This window comes from Camelus bactrianus, chromosome 8, assembly GCF_048773025.1.
Source record: "Camelus bactrianus isolate YW-2024 breed Bactrian camel chromosome 8, ASM4877302v1, whole genome shotgun sequence".
NCBI classification, from domain to species: domain Eukaryota; kingdom Metazoa; phylum Chordata; class Mammalia; order Artiodactyla; family Camelidae; genus Camelus; species Camelus bactrianus.
In genome coordinates, this window is record NC_133546.1 from 46,973,098 (window position 1) to 46,992,615 (window position 19,518).

At 33.5% G+C, this 19,518-nt stretch overlaps 1 protein-coding gene across 6 annotated transcripts in view; it reads left to right on the forward strand.

The window, feature by feature from the left end:
• The window catches only part of ATG5 (autophagy related 5), a 103,486-nt gene that overhangs the window by 14,669 nt on the left and 69,299 nt on the right, over positions 1 to 19,518 (forward strand). For 5 of the 6 annotated variants that reach the window (XR_006728414.2, XM_074368566.1, XM_074368567.1 and 2 more), the window contains 2 exons: positions 7,076 to 7,154; positions 19,289 to 19,451. Coding sequence is in view for 5 of the 6 variants with exons in the window: in XM_074368566.1 (XP_074224667.1) it covers positions 7,076 to 7,154; positions 19,289 to 19,451 (242 nt within the window). In the remaining variant the exon portion in view is untranslated. Of the gene's footprint in view, positions 1 to 150; positions 250 to 7,075; positions 7,155 to 19,288; positions 19,452 to 19,518 lie in introns of all 6 variants that reach the window. The other variant, XM_010965368.3, reaches the window with a different exon arrangement.

Below are 19,518 nucleotides of genomic sequence, written 5' to 3' on the forward strand. Positions count from 1 at the left end.
ACTTTTTCTTTTTTGTATAGTGTTCATTTTTAAATCAAAACAGTACTGAGCTTTATAATCACATTATCAGACTCATTATGACTCTTGAATAGTTCTAGACCTTGGGCAGCATAGATGAGTCATTGTTTTCTGTTTCTTTTTATTTCTCAGAAGAATTGGAGGTTTTGGAATGGGAAGGTGGCTTAAAAGAAGTGTAAGAGGAGCAAGGATCAGGAGAGTAGAGGGAAAGGAAAGGGGGAAATATTGTGGGTGAGTAGCAATAGGATATATCTATGTTCTTGACAGTTCTATCTATATTATAGTTGGATATTGAAATTGTATTGCTTTGTGTGTATTAGTTATAGATTATGGTAAGAATTCATACAAGTGACATGGGGCTCTTCAGTTTTATTGTTGTAAAGTAGAGGTTGTCAAATGGGCCCTATTGACATTTTGACCCAGATAATTCTTTGTTGTGGGAGTGCTACTCTGTACATTGTAGGATTTTTAGCAGCAGCCCTGGCCTCTGCCCACTAGTACCAATACCATTCCCTTCCGCTATGATAATAAAAAATGTTGCTAAATATCCTGGGTAGGGGGTGCAAAACCACTGCCAATTGAGAAACTCTGAAAAAGATGGGAAACCTCAATTTAGTGTTTATAGTAAATGATTAAGTTATCACTTTTTAGCTGCTGTTTTATTCTGTCCAATGTGGTGATTATTTTTGCATTTGATATGATTTGTATTAAGTTTATATTCTACATATGATACCAATAAACAATGTTGGGACCCATTTCTCTCATAATGATTTTGGCTTGAAGATAATTATGTTCCTACTTTGTCAGTATTTATCCCTTCTATTAAAGAGTGAAGTTATTTTTCCTTTTAGAGAGCTTATGTTAAAGCAGTTGTGTTCAAGAATATTTTAGTTTTGGGGGTGTTAACTATGGAAGTAATATCATGCATAAAAATTTTTGTCTTGCTCTAAGCTCATTGTATTCAGTGGCTTTTGATACAGCTTGTCCTTTACCATTGTTTGGTACTCCATATATTTGAGGAATGAATAATTTCCAAAGGCATGAATATAATTCAGAGCGTCTGGGCTACATTTTGATCTTTTATCTCTTTCCTCCAAACAATAACAATTTTCTCCTATGTGAAAAGAATTACCTTCCTGGAAATAGGGTAGCAATATCTACCTGGCTTTTAAGCAGTGAGTTTCATAAGATAGGATAATCACTGTAGGGAACCAGCTACCACTGAAGCTTTGTAGGACTTGGACCCTTGAGACCACACAAGTATCTTAAGAATAGAGGAGCATTTATTTGAATATGTTGATAACATCTGTCTTATGCTTGATTCTTTGGTGTTTTAAGTAAATTAAAGTGAAAAAGGAAATCAAATACCAGTTCAGACAATTCATAAAAGGAGGAAAGCATAAATCAATTTGCCTTCTCCGTCTATAGCTCCTTTTCCTATTCATCTTTATTGTTGTTGCAAATGTTTAATTGTCTGTGTGAGATGCTTGAGCCCAGGTGCTTTGTACCTTAAACATTAGAATGTAAGAAGTGCTAAGTAAATGTTGAATGAATAAATGAATCTAAATAAGTCTTTTCTTTTTATTGAGAAAACTGAGGCTCAAGTAAATAAAATAACTTGCTCAAGTGATGAAGTAGGACCAGATTTTGAGGGTCTCAGTTCAGGGTTCTTTTTTACCACACATACTGATGACATTCTATTTGTGAGTTGTTGTTTTCTCCAATTCTGTATGTGCTAATTACTTACGTTTTAACTTGTTCATATTAGAGTAGAAAATATTTAAGAACAGTGGTAAGCACACAATGAACACTAAGTGTGTTGTTGATTTGTAGAGAAATGCCAAGGAAGTTTCATCTGATCAGTACTTTATCCTCTGCCATCCTTTCTCTCTCTAACTTAAAATTTTACATGGAAAGTGGAAAGTGCTGATTTTAACTCAGATTAGGGACCTCTTTTTTTTTTTTTTAGAGTGATTTGCATTCATTAGTCAACAGAGGGTGCTCTAACATTGCACTTTAAAGGGTAAAGTTTCTTGTAACCATAACCCAAGTGTTCAAAATTTGTATTTGTTACTTTTATATTAGGCTTCTTTTAAGAGAAAAATTCTTGGTTCTTCTAAAGAATACTTTGTTAGTATACCCTAGTGCTGGTCAGATTCTGGGCCTTCAGGTACAAAATTTAGAAGAGTTCTCTGTCAGCTGTAAAACAGGTGTCTCTAATGGGATATTACTATTTTGTGTAAATTGACCTGTTTTCAGAACTGGCTGTTGAAAGTAAGAAATTGCTGAAACTAACTTTTGAATTAAAAAAAAAGACAGCAAATACTAATGTTGATCTTAAACATAGGTGTTTAAATATTAAATACCAGAATTTAATGTTGTACCTATGTGATTTCAAAACTAAATTTTAACAAAATAACTTTAACATCTTAATCATAAATACTTTGCTGGCTCTTCTCTCTTATGTTCAGTCATTTTTCTGAAGTTGTGAATTTCTAGACTTTTATAAATTATTCTGTAAACTAAATTTTTGAAGTGTGGTTTACTTAGCATTTTATACATGTGGTATCCCTTTGGTTATTTTTGTACTTTTTCATATCTAAGAATAGGCTTAAAAAAGCTGTGAAATACAGTGCTAGTCTATAATTGTTTGTGTTTGTCCCATAGACAGAGTGAGGCAAAGTCGACTGTAATCATTAAGTTACTTTGGTTTACAGTTCTGTTTCCAGTGAATCACTAATGCAGCAAACTCATGAATAGGATGTATTTATTTCAATGAAATGGAATGAGACAATCCTACTCTAGTATATGGGGAAAATTTCTTTTCAATGCCTATCTTAAAATACTGGTTTGCTGTCTGACTGCAGATGTTCAGACTAGAATGAGCACCCTTGGCTGACCTCAGAGCAGCATGTCCCTTATTGCTATGCCATGTGCCAGTATACATATATGTACGTATATATTTTAGCAAAATAAAGAAGAAACTCATGCAAAAAAAAAAAGGAAGAAAATGTTATTCTTTGTGAAAATTGAATTTAGAAAAGACTAGAGTGACTTAAGGAAGAAAAAAATGAATAAAATGTGGAAATAGACCTAATACTAAATATTCTGGTGCAGTCAATTTTTATAGGACAGTAGATTGAATCTTTACTAGTTGGGTCCTCTTCTGGGATATATTCCAGGTTCAAATCCTCACCACTCCCTTTTCTTTTAAATTTAGGGTAGATTAGCAGGAGTAGCAGTGTAACAGCCGAATGGCCACAGTATACTTTGCTTACAGTTACAGCTTATGTGGTTTCTGTGTTACGGGTTAGGAACCTCTTGAGGAAACTATATAGAGTATCTGTTTAGAGGAGTTGTGCAGTTTAGTACTTTTGACGTCTTTGATGTAAATCAAATTATAGTGAAAGAAATTCAGTACTTTTGCTTTTTGCCAGTTCTGCTTTACAGATTTTCTTGCATATTAGCAGACTCATTAGTAATAAGCAACCTTGCAACCAGTTAATCCAGATAGTGTATTTGTTTGGCATTAGTATCCTTGCACCAAAATCATTCTGACATAAACATTTGCATAGAGTCACATATGATCTCTATACTTTGACAATAGATAAAATAAATTGTTATTTTACTCCTAAATTTTTCTGACTTCTATTTTTTTAAGATTGTTACAGGATAATTATTAGCTATTGTATCATTTAGAATGCTTCTACGTTAATACTTCATGTGTATTTAAATTTAAATATAAGTTTTAGAGATTAATTTCCATCCTAATCCTAGTATATCAGGAAAAAGAGTCATCATTTACTATCTGAGACTAATAAACTTAAAATTTTGATTATGTATATACACATACATATTTAAGTCACTTTATAAACAATTTAGAGAAGTAAGAATAAAGAAATGGTATATAACAACTTTGTTAGAAGTTTTAGTAAGAATTTAAATACAGAAATTCACATTTTCACTGCATGTTTTCTGGGTTTTGAAGGTATATATACCTGAAATGGGCAGTGTCCTCAATGCAAATTACTGCTCATTAGTTGTCAAACAATCAGAAAGACCTCTGAGAGGTTCTAACTTATTACTTCCGACTCTTCTTATGCTTAACAGTAATGCTTTAAGAAATTTTAAAAACCTTTGACAGATCATGATTTTTGTTGTAAAATTTTTTTTTTACATGAGTAAACATCAGTTAGAATGATCAGTCCAATTCTTTTTAATTTCTACATCCCTAATTCCTTCCAGTCATGTTTCTGTGCAAATCTACCTTTAACATTTGCCTACTTACTGTCAAGTAAATGCAGGGCACAAATGGCATTGAAGATGAAAGAATACTGTTACACTTCCTTTTAGCAAAATGGAATAGTCTAGGTTCTAGTCATAAAACATGGTATGACATAATCCTTTCTGTTAAGTGACTCTGAATAAGAGTGCCATATGTCTTTAGAAATACATTGTTTATTTACTAGTTCTTGAGTTTTAGAAAATTTACCTAGGATATTATCACCTGAAGACTCATAGTCTGTGATTTCACTTAAATGATCAATTTACCATTATCATTAAAGTCTAAAGAACTGCTTTCTGTCTCTCTGCAAAAATCTTCTGATTTATCTAATTATATAACATCTTCCTCTGTCATCTTCCTCCTCTTTCCCACAATAGGGGGAAAATAAGACACTCTGAATTTTTAACTGTGTTAAGAAGATAGCTAAAAAGACTCCAAAGATGGGGTCTGCATCCTTATTTTATGCTTTATTGAAATGTGATGTAATTCTTTAGGTGACACAGTAAGAAAATGGAAAAATAATGCATTATTTTATCACCCTTCTAGGCATGCCATTATTCTTTCAAATTCATACTATTTTAATCTTTTTTTCTTAATTGGGAATAATTGATAAGTAATAATGAAATAACTTCTAGAATGATGAAATAGCAAAATGTTAAAAAGATAGAAAAATAAGATCACTAAGATCCCATAATATATCTTAGATTTATAAAAGGGTCCAGTGAATCCATATGGCAGTTACTAGGTTACTCTATTTAGTTTTATTGTTTTTGTTTTTTAAAAGTGGTTTTTGGAAGACCTCTAAGAAAGAATAAAAGTTATGAAATATTACTCTTAAAATAGAGCTGCTCAGAAAAGAAATTCAGAACCTAAAATTGGGTCCATTGAATCTTTATGGTATACCGAGGGTTAACTGTACTGCGGATCTTTGATTTCTGTATTCAACAACTATTTATTATCTACTTTATTCAAGATTTTGTGTAAATTTTTAAAAAAATACTGAGTAAAAAAATGATTATGAGTCTTATGTTTAATTTGTTTTCCCACTCAAATACTTATTATTTTAAAAATTGTATTTGATTTTATGTGATAGTATAAATTGCTTTAAGGTAATATTTGATTTAACTTTAGAATTTGCATAGAGTTCCATTTGAATGGCAGAGAATGTGTACAGCACTGAATTGCTAGTTATTTTAAGGGTCACTGATGTATCCAAGAGGGTCAGCTATAAAATTTGCTAAAGGGATTCTATAATTGTATCTACATAGAATTTGGAAAGCTCTGTTAGTTTAAGTACCCACATTCATTTTTAACCTAGTTGCTGATACCTAAGAGGGACATTCTAAAAAAAATAATGAAGACTAAACAAGGTCTGTTGTGTAAAAGTACAAGGCATTAGGTAGAGTTCGAAGAGAAGGACCAGAATTGGATAGGATCTATAACTGTGTATAGTACAATGTTTTTTATTTATTTGTTTGTTTGTTTGTTTTAACTGAGGCTAGAATTTTTCTTAGTTTCAGAATTTCCTAAAGGAAACATTCTATAATGTAGTTAATCCAAAATTTCTTTCATATTTATTTCTGATTATGAAAGATTTGTGTTAGATGCTGACTTTTTGAATAGAGAGAATTTTGAGAGTTTAATTAAGAGATGAAACACATATATAACTAAAACCACCCACTGTTTTATTTTGCTAGTAGGACATTATCCTACATTCATTCTAAATAAGTATATGATCTCTAGTGACTGATGACTTTTCCACAATTATGTAAAAATAAGCAAACATAAATAACATTAGCTTATATTTGAATCTTGGTCAGGTAATTTTTTGGATCACTCATTTTGAGGGAAATTAGATATATGTTCAGATTTTTCAGTTGTTAAATCTACGAGTAATTCACCAATGCATTATACGGGAAAGAATGGGACTATGCATAACACCAAGCTATCCTCTTTTTGTCTTTTTGTCTTTGTTGGGAGTATCATTTAATTCTGATTAACTAATTAAGCTACTTCAGATTCTTTAAAAAGATGAAAAAATAACTTGTCCATTGAAATTTACAAGGTTTGTTATTAACTTTTGTTTATTACTAAATAATTTGCTTTATTGTGAGTAGTGGTTATATTAGAAAATATTCTCTTATTAGGAAGTTCCAAATTTATTATAAAAAAAAAACTTCAGAATTATGTTGTAGAAGAATACTCAGTGATTTGGTGAAATGTTGACATTGTTATATGAAAAAAGCAGGTTATAGCAGTTTGTAAAGAATAAACCTCATCTATATTTAGATATGTTTGTGTAAATGAAACACTGGGAATTTATATGCTATAATGTTAATAGTAATAACTAGAATAGGCAGTTGCATGCTTTTTAAGGTGCTCTTCTCAGTTCTTAAAATTTTCTAAAATTTTAAGTTGTTTTATAAATTGAAAAAATATATTTAAGCTAACTTTAAAAAACTAGCCGCCCACTTTGAATACTGGAATGATTAAGTGTTGCAGTAACACTTCTCATGGCCAGTAAAAGATGATGACTTAGCACAATTTCATTATGCATATTGAGGATTCCCTGGGGAATGAAATTTAGAAGACAGACCACCTGATGCCTGGAAACTATGCCATACTAGCCCAGGCAAGTAACCGTATAAAATGTTTCCTTCCTGTGATTTGTAGTCAAAGCCCCCTGATATTTGATGTTAAAATATGCTGGAAATTTATTTTGAAATTTTAGTTATAACTTTATTTCTTAAAAATATACTCTTTCATTTTTAGGCATTATCCAATTGGTTTGCTATTTGATCTTCTTGCATCAAGTTCAGCTCTTCCTTGGAACATCACAGTACATTTTAAGGTATAGTTTAGCATTTCCCATTTGTCCCACTTGTAGTACTTAGTAAGCAGACTTAGAGTGAATTTTTTTTAAGTGAAATTGTTTATTGCTTTTCCCATGATGCCTTTTAATTTGCTAAGCTGCCATTAGTATTTATCTGTTAAATGCCTTTCAATTTCTTCTTAACTCTTGACAGAACCATTTAAACATTTAATGTATAAATGCTTATTCTTTGTTGGAGCTGGGTATACTATGTTTAAAATTTATAATATTTTGGAATAGTTATGTTCATTACAAAATACCAAATAGGAAGAACAAAGTCCTGAGTACTTACGGTGGGAAAGGAGGCAACCTAATTAACACTGAATAACTCTAAGGATATTTTAATCGAATTGAAAGAAGGGTTAGGAGACAGAAGTCCAAAGACTTGATCTAAGTCTGTTTTGAGGAATATTAATTCCTGTAGCTTTTAAGAGAACAAGCTAGATTTATTGTAACCTATTTCTGTCTCAGTATTTTATAAAGTGTTCGTTGCTTTTCTCCCTAACCACCCTGATTCTCCATCCCCCCACCCCACAGGCAGTTCACAAATACCAGTGAAGAACTGAACTACCTCTATCACTAGGCAGTGATTCTCAAATGGTGAGATAGAGTGGGAGGGAAACGTGTTAAAAGTTTGAAAAGTCATTTAGGTGTCTGATTTGCTTTCCTGTAAGGGACACTCACCCTAAGTCACCTCCCAGTAATGGTAGTTTACCCATTCTTCCTAAGGTGCTTTCCTTCCTGTTTTACTGAAATAGAATTTGTGGGTCCTTGGCATTTATTTCCCCATTATTTGCACTTAACGGACTTTGCACAGCACCATGTTACCATAGATTTTTAGTTACCATGGATCCACACACAGTGAGGTTTTGATATGCATGAGTTTCAGTTACCATGAAAAGCAAGGACTACCTGTATGTATAATTTAAGTTCAGAATGGTATGAATGTAGACTATTCCAAGCATAAGTGTAGAGGTTCCATAATGCCTAATAAGTCTCTCCCATTATGTTGAAAAATAATTCCAATAATTAGATTGGAGATATGCACTCTAAAAAACTTTGAAATTCAAAAACTATAAAATGTATCATAGGTACCCATTTATTTATTTATTCAACAAATACAGAGAGCCTGCTGTTTGCCAGCCAGGCACTGTTCTAGGAGCCTGGGATGTGTGAGTGAATGACCCAGAAGACACTCAGACACTATGGCACCTAGCTGGCACTACATGCTAAGCCCTCTGTAATTATTGATTGAATGAGTTGATCGATTGTAATAATGATAGGAAATGCTTAGAATTCTTATGATTAGTAAAGTGTTATGATTTTCAAAGTGGTCTATGGACCCAGGCCCATGGGCGTTCCTGAAACCCTCTCACAGGATCCATAACGTAAATCTATTCCCTAATAATATTAAGGTGCTATTTTCCATTTCTGCTGTGTTTACATTTGTACTGATCTGCAAAAGCATTGATGGGTAAAACTGTTGGTACCTTAGTACAAGGCAAGGCCATGCATCAGTCTGTAGTAGTGGTCATTGTATTCTTCACCACGATAACGCTTAGACTGTTCCGGGTGAAGCAGTACAAATTATTAATTACTATTAATTTTGACTTATGGTCTTGTCTTTTTAATCTGCCATTGATGAAATGGGAAGTACACTTACATAAAGCGCCTTTGCTGTGTGCCAAATATGATGGTTGTCTTAAGGAAAAGCACTTGTGCCCTTGTTTTTGTTGTAAGCTAAATAGCGAGCCACTTTTTTCATAGAACACCATTTTTTATTGGAAAGTGTGACAGATAAACTGTGGTTTATTCAGATGGGCATTTGTCAGACAACTTCTTGAAAATAAAGTGAACCTCTCACTGCAAAGAAAACAACTGACAGTATTTGTTGCTAATGATAAGATTTGAATTTTTAAGTGAAAATTAGAATTTTGGAACACATGTATCTGCCATTATGAGCTTGAGAGCTTTATTATTGTTAAAGAATTTTCTGATGAAATGGGTAGTCATTTTAACAAATCTGATTTTTAATAGATTTTATGTAATCACATGTGAAAACGGTTGGAGAAGAGCTACCTTAACTCAGTAAACAAATATTTTCCAAATGAGCAATACGTGATGTTGCAAAATCATGCTTGTGTAAAAGATCTGTTCAAAGTGCAAGGTTAGCTTCAGGGATTTTAATGTATCAGAGGTCAAAATGTTTATTGATGTAGTTTCAAATTCCACGTTAATTTTGTAGTAAGTTATACTTATTGAACTTGATGTAATATCAAAAAAGAATATCCACAAATCTGAAAAGGCTATTAAACTACTTTTTCCATCTACATATTTTTGTAAGTCTGTATATGTATGTAGGTTAACAAGAATAACTGCATAATATTAAATATGGAAGCAAATAAGATAATCCATCTATTTTGTATTAAGCCAGACATTAAAGATATTTACATAACTGTGTAACAGTGCCAGTCCTCCCCCTAAAGTTTTGTTGTTGTTGTTGTTCCTGGAAAAGATAGTTATTTTTCATGAAAATAACAGTTTTTATGTTAACATGTAATGGGTTTAGTTTTGTTATTTTTAAATGAATTGCTCTTTGGGCTCCTTAGTAGGTCATAAATTTTCTTCCCAGATGGAACATTTACTAGAGGAAATGAAATAGAAAGCAGAGTTTTAGAGCTATCAGGAAATTGTAGAGGATGTTTTAAATTTGCTCAGACTACCAATGTGTTTCTATCAGCTGCTCTTACTCTTTCTGAACCTGGCCTGTTTTTGAGGAAAATTATTTCCCAGATTTCTTTCTGTGTACTAAGTTCCCTTTATTTGGAGTTATAAGACCTAGTTTACCTTAAAGGTTGTCCTCAGGTATTTAATTGATAGCTTGTATAGATTGATGTGGGCCCACACCCGATTGTGTTGCCTTATGGCGTTTGATTGATTATAATGAAACTGAGTAAGCATTAAATTTGCAGATAGAGGAGTAGTGCTTTTAGACTGAGGAAGCAGTTTTTTTTTGTTTCTAGAGAATAATTTCTCATCAACAGATTAAATTTGATTAACAGCTTTCTGTCAGTTGAAGCATCAGTCTGTATCTTATCTTTTATGATTTTGTATCATGTATAGTGATGTCTGTGGTTTAACCAGACTGCTTGGAATTTATTTCTTTTATAGTTGCTTTCAAGATATTAATTGATTTTAATTATATTTTGTGCAGTACTAAAGTCTCCAAGTGACTGCCCCATCTACAAACTGGGTCAGTTTGTAGTTCAGACTGACTTCTTAGGGAGAAAACTTGTTAAAAATTTTTCAAAAGGACATTTTCTCTAATTTTTCACTGACTTGGATGCTTCTTTTTTTCCATGTGGGCAATTTACTTGGGAATGTGATCTCAAGGAGCAACAGTGAAGCACAAGGAAGTGAACAGGGAAGGAAGGATGTGCTTTTTTTTTTAATTGAAATATAGTCAGTTTACAACATTGTGTCAGTTTCTGGTGTACAGCATATTTCAGTCATACATACATACATACATATATTCCTTTTCATATTTTTTATTATAGGTTACTGTAAGATATTGAATATAGTTCTCTGTGCTATACAGTATAAACTTACTATTTATCAATTTTATATATAGTAGTTAATTATCTACACATCTCAAACTCCCAGTTTATCCTTTCCCACCCCCCTTTCCACCAGGTAACCATAAGTTTGTTTTGTATATCTGTGAATCTGTTTCTGTTTTGTAAATAACTTCATTTGTATCTTTTTTATAGATTGCACATATGATGCTTATTATTTGAATAGATTTGTAATGTTTATAGTAAGTGAATTTTATTTCTAGAGCAGTGCTTTTCAAAATTTATTGTACATACAAATCACCTGTGTGTCTTGTTAAAGTGCAGATTTTGGTTCTGAATCTATAAGTTTGGGTTGAGAGCAGAGGTTCTGCATTTTTAACGAGTTCACAAGTAATGCATTGCTGTTGATCCACGAGACCACATGTTGAACAATGAGAGTTTGGAGAACAATGCAGATTTAAAAGTTAGTAGTGTGTATAAAACCAAAAGTTTATAATGATTCAGAAAATTAATGTTTTCGTAGGAATTGTTATATTATTTTTTGAATTCTGAAAGAGAAATATTATGTAATTGTAAAGTGTTAGCTGCTTTAAAACATGTAGATCTAGATATTTACTTTGCTTTCTCTGTTTACCAAAGCACAAGTGAAAATGGTATCTTTTTCAGGGTTTTCTGTTAGCTTCAAGGACATTTTTGATTCCTAAACTTGATTAACCTACTGAGAAAATTATCTTATTTATCTTTTCTCAATTTTTTATTTTGAAAAATTCAAACTTTTACTAGGAAAGCTGAGAGTTGAGCACTCACTTACCTTTCACCTGAATTTGCCAGTTGTTAACATTTTGCTACCTTTGTTTTATTTCTCTGTCTCTGTGGTTTTTTCCTCTGATATTTTCATTATTCCTATAGGCATGCTACTTGCAAAGCTGCATGATAATCAAATGGTTACTTACAGTGTGTATACCTTTTCAAAAGGAAAGTTAATAGTATGATTAAAAAATTTAGTAACATCTAAATTTAATAACATAGATGAAGATAGTGGGCTCTTTAAAATGCCAAGTTCTAATGCATATCCTTAAAAAAATTAATAGAGTAAACAAAACCAACAATAAGTTAGTGTTTTTCTTCCTGTCTTAATAACATGGTGCTAAATTGATGTGTTTTGGTTTTGTTAAGAACAGAAATTTTCATTTTGAATTTTGAGAGTGATTATTAGGGATCCAAACTCAGGTTTGCTAAGCAGAATAGGGTCAGCATTAAGGTAAAGTGCTTCTGTACAAAACGCTGCTGACTGTAACCAGACAAAGTTGGGTTTTTGGACCAAGGCACTCATCCTTCCTATGGTGCTTGAGAAGGCATTACCATTGTTCCTAATTGTTTTCCAACACTTTGATTGCCATCAGTGGGCGATCAATGTGTTAAGAATACCTGTAAGACTGACAACACCCCATTAATAGGATAGTAAGAAATATTATGAACAACTTTATGCCAACAAATTTGACAAGTGGACAAATTCAATGGAAATATAATTTACCAAAACTGACAAGAGAAGAACTAGCAGATATGAATTACTCCTTAATATATAAAGAAGTTGGATTTGTGGTTTTAAAAAATTCTCACAATGTAAAATTCATTGCCTAGTTTTGTTGGTGAATTCTATCAAGTATTTAAGAAATGAATAATTAGACTTTAGACTTTTTTCATGAGTGCCATTAAGAAATATTAGAAGGGGCTGCTCTGATAAATTGGACTTTGTTGAAGGAGAGAAACCTGTTGTACAGAGCATAAAGGAGGGATCCAAAAGCCAGCAGGTGAAGAAGGGGCCCAATGACAAGTTTGGGGAGGAGGATATAGCTCAGTGGTAGACAGCATGCTTAGCATGCAGGAGGTCCTGGGTTCAATCCTCAGTTCCTCCATTAAACAAATCAATAAAGTAAAAATAAATAAACCTAAAAGCAAACAAACAAAAAAACAAACAACCAGAAGTTTGGTTTTGGTGGGAAGAAGAAAGGCTCCAAGTAGAACACTCGTGAGAACTATGATGATGTATCTGGCTTCCCAACCAAGACAACTCATGGCAGGGGCCTCAGGAGGCTTAGAAAGAAAGGATCAAATAAGAGATCTGGAAAACAGATGAGAGAAAATGAAGAACAGGACATGCTAGATAAGCAGCACCTTTGTATACGGAGACCAAGGAAAAGGGATGAAGACTTGAGATTTCACAATACGATTGGATCCCTGCTGTTGGTTTCTTTTTGTAAAAACAATAAACTAAAGAAAATTTTTCAAAAAAAAAAAAATAGAAGGGGAAGGAATATTCTATTCCCCAATTGGTTTTACAGGCGAAAATAACTGTGGTCCCAAGACCTATAAAAGATACTAAAAGAAAAGTGTAGGCCAATATTTCTCATGAACTTAGGTGTGGAGACTCTCAAGAAAATGCAAGCAAATCGAATTCAGCAACATATAAAAAGGACAATACACTGTGACTATGTTGATACCGTACCTCAAATAGAAGGGTGGATCAACTTTCAAATATCAGTGAATTGATGTCATTTAGCACATGAACAGGAAAAAGTAGAAAAACCATATGAATAGATACAAAAAAATCTTTTGACAAATTTCAGTGCCCATTTTCACACTCACTAGAATGACTAAAATTAAAAATACTGACAGTACCAAGTTTAAGGACACAGAGTAACCATAACTCTCTTACATTGCTGGAGGGAATGTAAAATTGTATGTTCATCTTGGAGAACATTTTTTAAATAAAGTTAAACATAAATTTACTCTATGGCCCAACATTTCTGTTTCAAGGTATATACTGAAGAAAAATGAAAACATGGTCTTAGAAGACTTGTAAACTAATGTTCATAGCAGCTTTCTTAATAATGGTTGAAATCTGCATACAATCTTAATGTCTACTAACAGGTTTTTGGATTAACCGATGGTGGTATATTCATTCAGTGGTACACTACTCAGCAATAAAAAAGGAAGTAACTACTGATACATGCAGTAACAAAAGTGAATCTTAAAAACATGCTAAGTGAAAGCTGCTAGAGTACACAATACCTCATATTGTATGATTCTATTGCTGTGATTATATTACAGGCAGAACGTATCTCTGGTGGTTGAAATCAGATCAGTGATTAGTTGAGGTTCAGAATGAGGGAACTGATTGCAGAGGGTACCAAGGAACTTTTTGGAAGGTGGTGGTGATACTCTATACCTTGTTTGGGCTGACACTTAGGCAGTGTCAAAAATCATCCAACTGTAGGTATAAAATGCCTGCATTTAACTGTATGTGAATCATATTTCAATAAGATTCACTTATTTTAAAAACTTTATTGAGAGGCCTAAGAGCTGAGAACAGTCGTGGTCTCTCCTTGTGGAGCTTAAAGAGTACTGTGACATAAGAATATAAATGGTATTAGAATCAGGTATAAGGACTTTGTGAACGTAACCTAGACTTGAACAGTAAGAGGAACTTCCTGAAGGAAGTTATCAAGACTGAACCTGAATTTTTGAGGAGGATTGTTTTCAGGTCAGCATGTAAGTGGTCGAGAGATAGGCAAGGAGAGAGAGTGTTCCAGGCAAAAGAAATAGTTTGTGCAAAGTAACAGAAGTGAGAGAGTATGGCTGAAAGAATGAGCAGATGACAGATATTCAAGATCGTTCGAGCAGAGACTGTATGTGGGAGAGAAGGGAGAGAGAATAGAGTATGTAAAATGGGAGTAAGAGACTATGCCAGAGAGGTTAGCAGGAGATAAGTCATTCAGAATGCTGAAAGCGTTAGAAGTTTGATTTCATTCTAAAGTAGAGCAGAGCAGCTGAGTGAGAAGATTGGTTTGTGTTTTAGAAAGATCACTGTGACTCCAAAGGTGAAAAATGAATTAAATTGGGTAAGATTTTGGGCATGGGACACAGTTTCGAGGTTTTACAGAAATATCAGATAGTTGTTAGGTTTGTTCCAGGAAAGTGGCATTGGAAATGTTGAAAGTGAATGGATTCAGATCTTTTTGGGATGTAGATTCAACAGAACTTGATTAAATGTGAGAGATGGGGGGGAAGGAGGAGTCAAGGGGGAAATTGTCTACTTTCTGATTTGTTGAGTTTCATATGCAGAATGGACTTATCTACAAGATTAACGGATGAATGGGTCCTAAGTTCATGAGAAGGTTCTTGGCTGGAGACAGAGGTTGAGACTCATTAATCTATACATGGTGTGGAAGTAGGTAAGCTTCCTCAGGGTGAGTATATGGAATGAAAAAAGTGAAGAGATCCTAGGCCAGAAACTTGAAGAATACCAACATTTAAGGAATGGCCCCAATATAGGCTCTTGCAAATGAGAATGAAAGGTAAGAGGGAAAAGAGAGGTGTGGTAACACAGACTTGAGGATGACTCCTTCAGGGAGGGTAGTCACAGGTGTTAGATGTTCAGTGAGGGCTTAAAACAACAAAAGACTAAAAGGTATCATTGTTGACCTTGAAGACAGCCGTCTTGGCATAGTGGTGAGGATAGCAGACAGGTTACATGGATGATACGTAAAAGCTGAACGTCAGCTTGATGAGTTTAAAGGTTGGCTCTGAAGGGGTGAAGAGCAAGAAGGAAGCTGAATTTGAGAGAAAGGTTTTTTCTTTTTGCTTTGGGTGATGATTTTATTTTTTATGAACAACTAATGGGAAGTGATATTAGAGGGAAACTGTTATTAAGTATTTCAGGAAGAGAAGGGAATAATTAATTGAACTGGATTTCAAAGATCAAAAAATTGAGATCTGGTAAACAGGGTGGGAGATATCCCTTAGATAGTACCAGAAGGGAAAGAGATGATTGGTTGCAGGAAAGTTTGCAGATTGGATCTTGGTAAAATGAGAAGATTTAAGAAAATCAAGAAAGTTTAACAAATTTTACTGCTGACTTTAGCATTGATTAATTTCTAATTTCTTTTATATTTTTCTCTCAGTCTGAAAAATAATACTTTGGAAGAAATATTTGAAAAATCCCTTCCCTTTCTGTCTTCACATGCACACAAACCAGAGTAATTTTGGAAATGACATTATAAGATTTTATAAAAGTATGCCTTATTTAAACTATAGCCTCATATTTTCCCTGTCAGAATGCTGAGTCTACTATTAGAAATGACTCAACAATAAAATAAAATCACATTGCTATGTATGTTAGTCTACTTGAACTGCTGTAACAAAATACCACAGACTGAGTGGCTTAAAAAACAGAAATTTATTTTCTTACAGTTCATAAGGCCAGAAAATTCAAGATCAAGGTCCAGCAGAGTTCAGTTTCTGGTGAGGACTCTTCCTGGTGTGCAGACAGTTGCCTCTCACTGTCTCCTCACATAGCCTTTCCTCCTTGTGTATGGGGAGAGGGAGTGAAATTTCTGCTGTCTTTTCTCCTAAGGACACTAATCCTGTTGGATATGGGGCCTCACCCTTATGACCTCATTTGACCTTAGTTGCTTCCTTAGAGGCCCCGTCTCCAAATATAGCCACCTCCAGGGTTAAGGCTTCAACATGTGAGTATTGGGGGAGACAAACATTGAGTCCGTAACAGTATGTACTGACTTCTTCATATTTTCAATATCATGTTAGATTCTTAATGGATTGTATGGAAAATATTTTTTTGTTTTGCTCCATTGTCATAATAGAACTTGTAATATTAAAAATAGACTGAAAGGCTTTTTTTTTTTACCTCAGGTACTTTGTAAGTAGTTTTAGTTTAGTGTTTCATTGAGTGTTATGTGGTTATCTCTAATGTATCTGAACATATTCCAGACTGCCTGGATTAATATCTTAATTAAATGATACAGGTAATAATATCTAAGTCAGTAGGACCTTTCAGAAAAAAAGTGGAATTAGATTTAGTTTATCAGGCATTCTGACTTGGAAGATTAATGAAAGCAAATAAATATGGTGTTACTGCCTTTTTTTGCAAGAATTTTTTTGGAGTACAAGATTCTGCTTGTAATTTTATTGTGAGACTTTAAAAAAAATTTCCCACCCCACCCCAAGCTGATCATGGGAAGAAGAGCATTTCATAAGTAGGAGCTGGGGGGACTTTGGCTGAGACATCTGTCACTTTATTCATTGCGACAATCAATTCAACTCCTGTGGCTGCGTAAGCAGATAGCTCCTGCTCTCACGTTTCCCCTGAGTTCATTTCATTGCAGAGTTCACCTCTCTCCTAGATAGGGCATTCTCTTTTGAAGGCTAGGTATACAAATATTCACTCTCTTGATAGATCACCCACCTCACCCCCTTTGCTATAAAGACTAGTCTTTTGGAATTGTCAGCTGTCAATTTTAGGTGTCAGCATTGGTTAAGTTTAGAAACCTGCAAAGCAGTGGAAGTCTGGGGAAAACAAACTACTGCACCTTCTCTGGTTATAAGAGCCATTGAAGGAATTAGCAGCCTATGCTGTAGCAACACTGAAAAATAGTGTGATTTTCCCCCTCCCCTGATTTCTCAAACCACTGATTTGAGATATCTTAACTCCTTTTTTTCCCGTAATAGCTTGTAGACAATTATAAGAAATTCTAATAGTACTTAAGCTTAAATAGATCATAAATCAAACTATGTGAAAATAATATAGTCTTTGGAATGTGAACTTTTATATTTTCTGGCACTCATTCATAACCAAAGTGGTTAATCAGCATCATAGAGAATTGTACAATATCTGAAAAAGCCCTTCTGATTTTATAGATGAAGTATAACAAAGTTAATATTTTCTTAAATAGAAATAACTATCATAATACTAATACATCTGAATATCATAGAGTTGATGTGATGTACACTTAATTCTTTGTCCTGGTCAGGAAGCCAAGGCAAGTACCCTCAGTCTAGCGAAATCAAAGCAGATGCAGATACTGTTGTGAAGTTGATTAAGTCAGGGACCGTCTCTCTGCTGCCCATATCCTCTCTCAGCTTTTAGTTTTGCCTATCTCTCATATTTTCCTTTTGCTTTTTCATTTTTATGAAATTTTTAATTTTCTCCTATTGTTTGCCTTTGTGTGCCTGTGCTGAAAGCACCCATCCTAATTCTTAATGGACTTTGAGTTCAAGAGCACCATGAATCTGGGATCCCTTTGTACCTTGAGAGACAATTTGATTGTCTCAGCTGTCTCCTCCTACTCTAGGCAGCTGTGACGAGGGGGTAGTTACATAGTGGCTCCCCTTTTACACAGCAGGAACTGTGAGGCCAGGATCTCTGAGAATGAAAGGACCTATGACTGATTATTTGCGTTTAAAAAGTATGCTTTGGGAAATAGCCGTAGGTAGTAAAGTGCCTTTTCCTTTGGAGGAGGGCATGTACCATAAATTTGCTTGTCATTCAGGATTACATGACTTGGATAATTGAATGTTGTCTATTAATACAGTAACATGAGTAGGCTATGCCTAATTGCTATTTTCTACCATTATTATTTGACCCAATTTTTATTAGAGGACTTATAAAACAATGTCTTTTTTTGTAAGATAATGTTTGAATATAATTATTAAGTAACATATTTAGGTCTGGGGGAGGAAGTGGTGGTTAAGAGCTGGGACTCTTGAGTCAGACTAATCCTAGCTCTACCACTTGTAAGCTGTATGATTCAGTCCACTCCCTGAGCTTTATTTATTTATTTTTTAATCAAAAATTAGCAATAACTATAGTGTTTACCTCAAGGATTGTTACGAAGATTGAATTACATATTAAAAGTCTTAGTACAATGTCTGTCACATACTAAGTGTTCAGTTAGAGTTAGCTATTATTGTTAGTATCTTTTTTCAGTGAAAAGTGTGTTAGTCATCTGATTTACATAACTGCTTATTTGTCCAGTGATCATCACCTCAACTGCCTAAAAGACCGAGTGAAGGTATAGGATGTAAATTTAGCTATTTGACCTTAAATTTTAACAGTTTTGTTAAGCTCTAAGTGTACTACAGCAGACTATACATGTTAAAAGTGTACACTTTGATAAGTTTATACCGCAGTTTATGTATTTGTTTACCTGTTGACATTTAAGTTTCCTGTTATTTTACTGTTACAAATAAAGCTGCTATAAACATTCATATACAAGTCTTTGTGGACATAATGCTTTTATTTCTCTTAAGTAAATACCTAGTTGTAGAATGACAGAATCAGATGGTAGGTGTATGTTTACTTTTTAAAAGAAACTATCAAACTCTTTTCCAGAGTGGTTGTACCATTTTATATTTCCACCCACATTCTGGTCAACACTAGGTATAGTCAGTCAAAAAGCTGTTTTAAAAATTATTGCTCTTTCATATCTTTTTTCATGTTGTTATAAATACATGCCATATTACATAAGGATTATTTGTGAAAAATACAAAATATGGCAGGCAGCTTAAGATTTTAAAGTTAATTTAAAAAGTGCTTGGAATTGCACTGAAATCTTTATTGCGAAAGCAATAGATGGTTTGCTTAAAATATTGGAAAATTGGGGGACAGCAGTTCTTTAGGAAGCTAGTTTTGTAATGTGTGTACCTATTTTATATGTATATGTTTTTTTTCTTTGATAGAGTTTTCCAGAAAAGGACCTTCTGCACTGTCCATCTAAGGATGTAATTGAAGCTCATTTTATGTCCTGTGTGAAAGAAGCTGATGCTTTAAAGCACAAAAGTCAAGTAATCAATGAAATGCAGAAAAAAGATCATAAGCAACTCTGGATGGGTTTACAAAATGGTAAATATAGCAGCATTTAATTTCATGATACCACTTTATGAAGTATGAAGTAACTGTAATCCTGTGA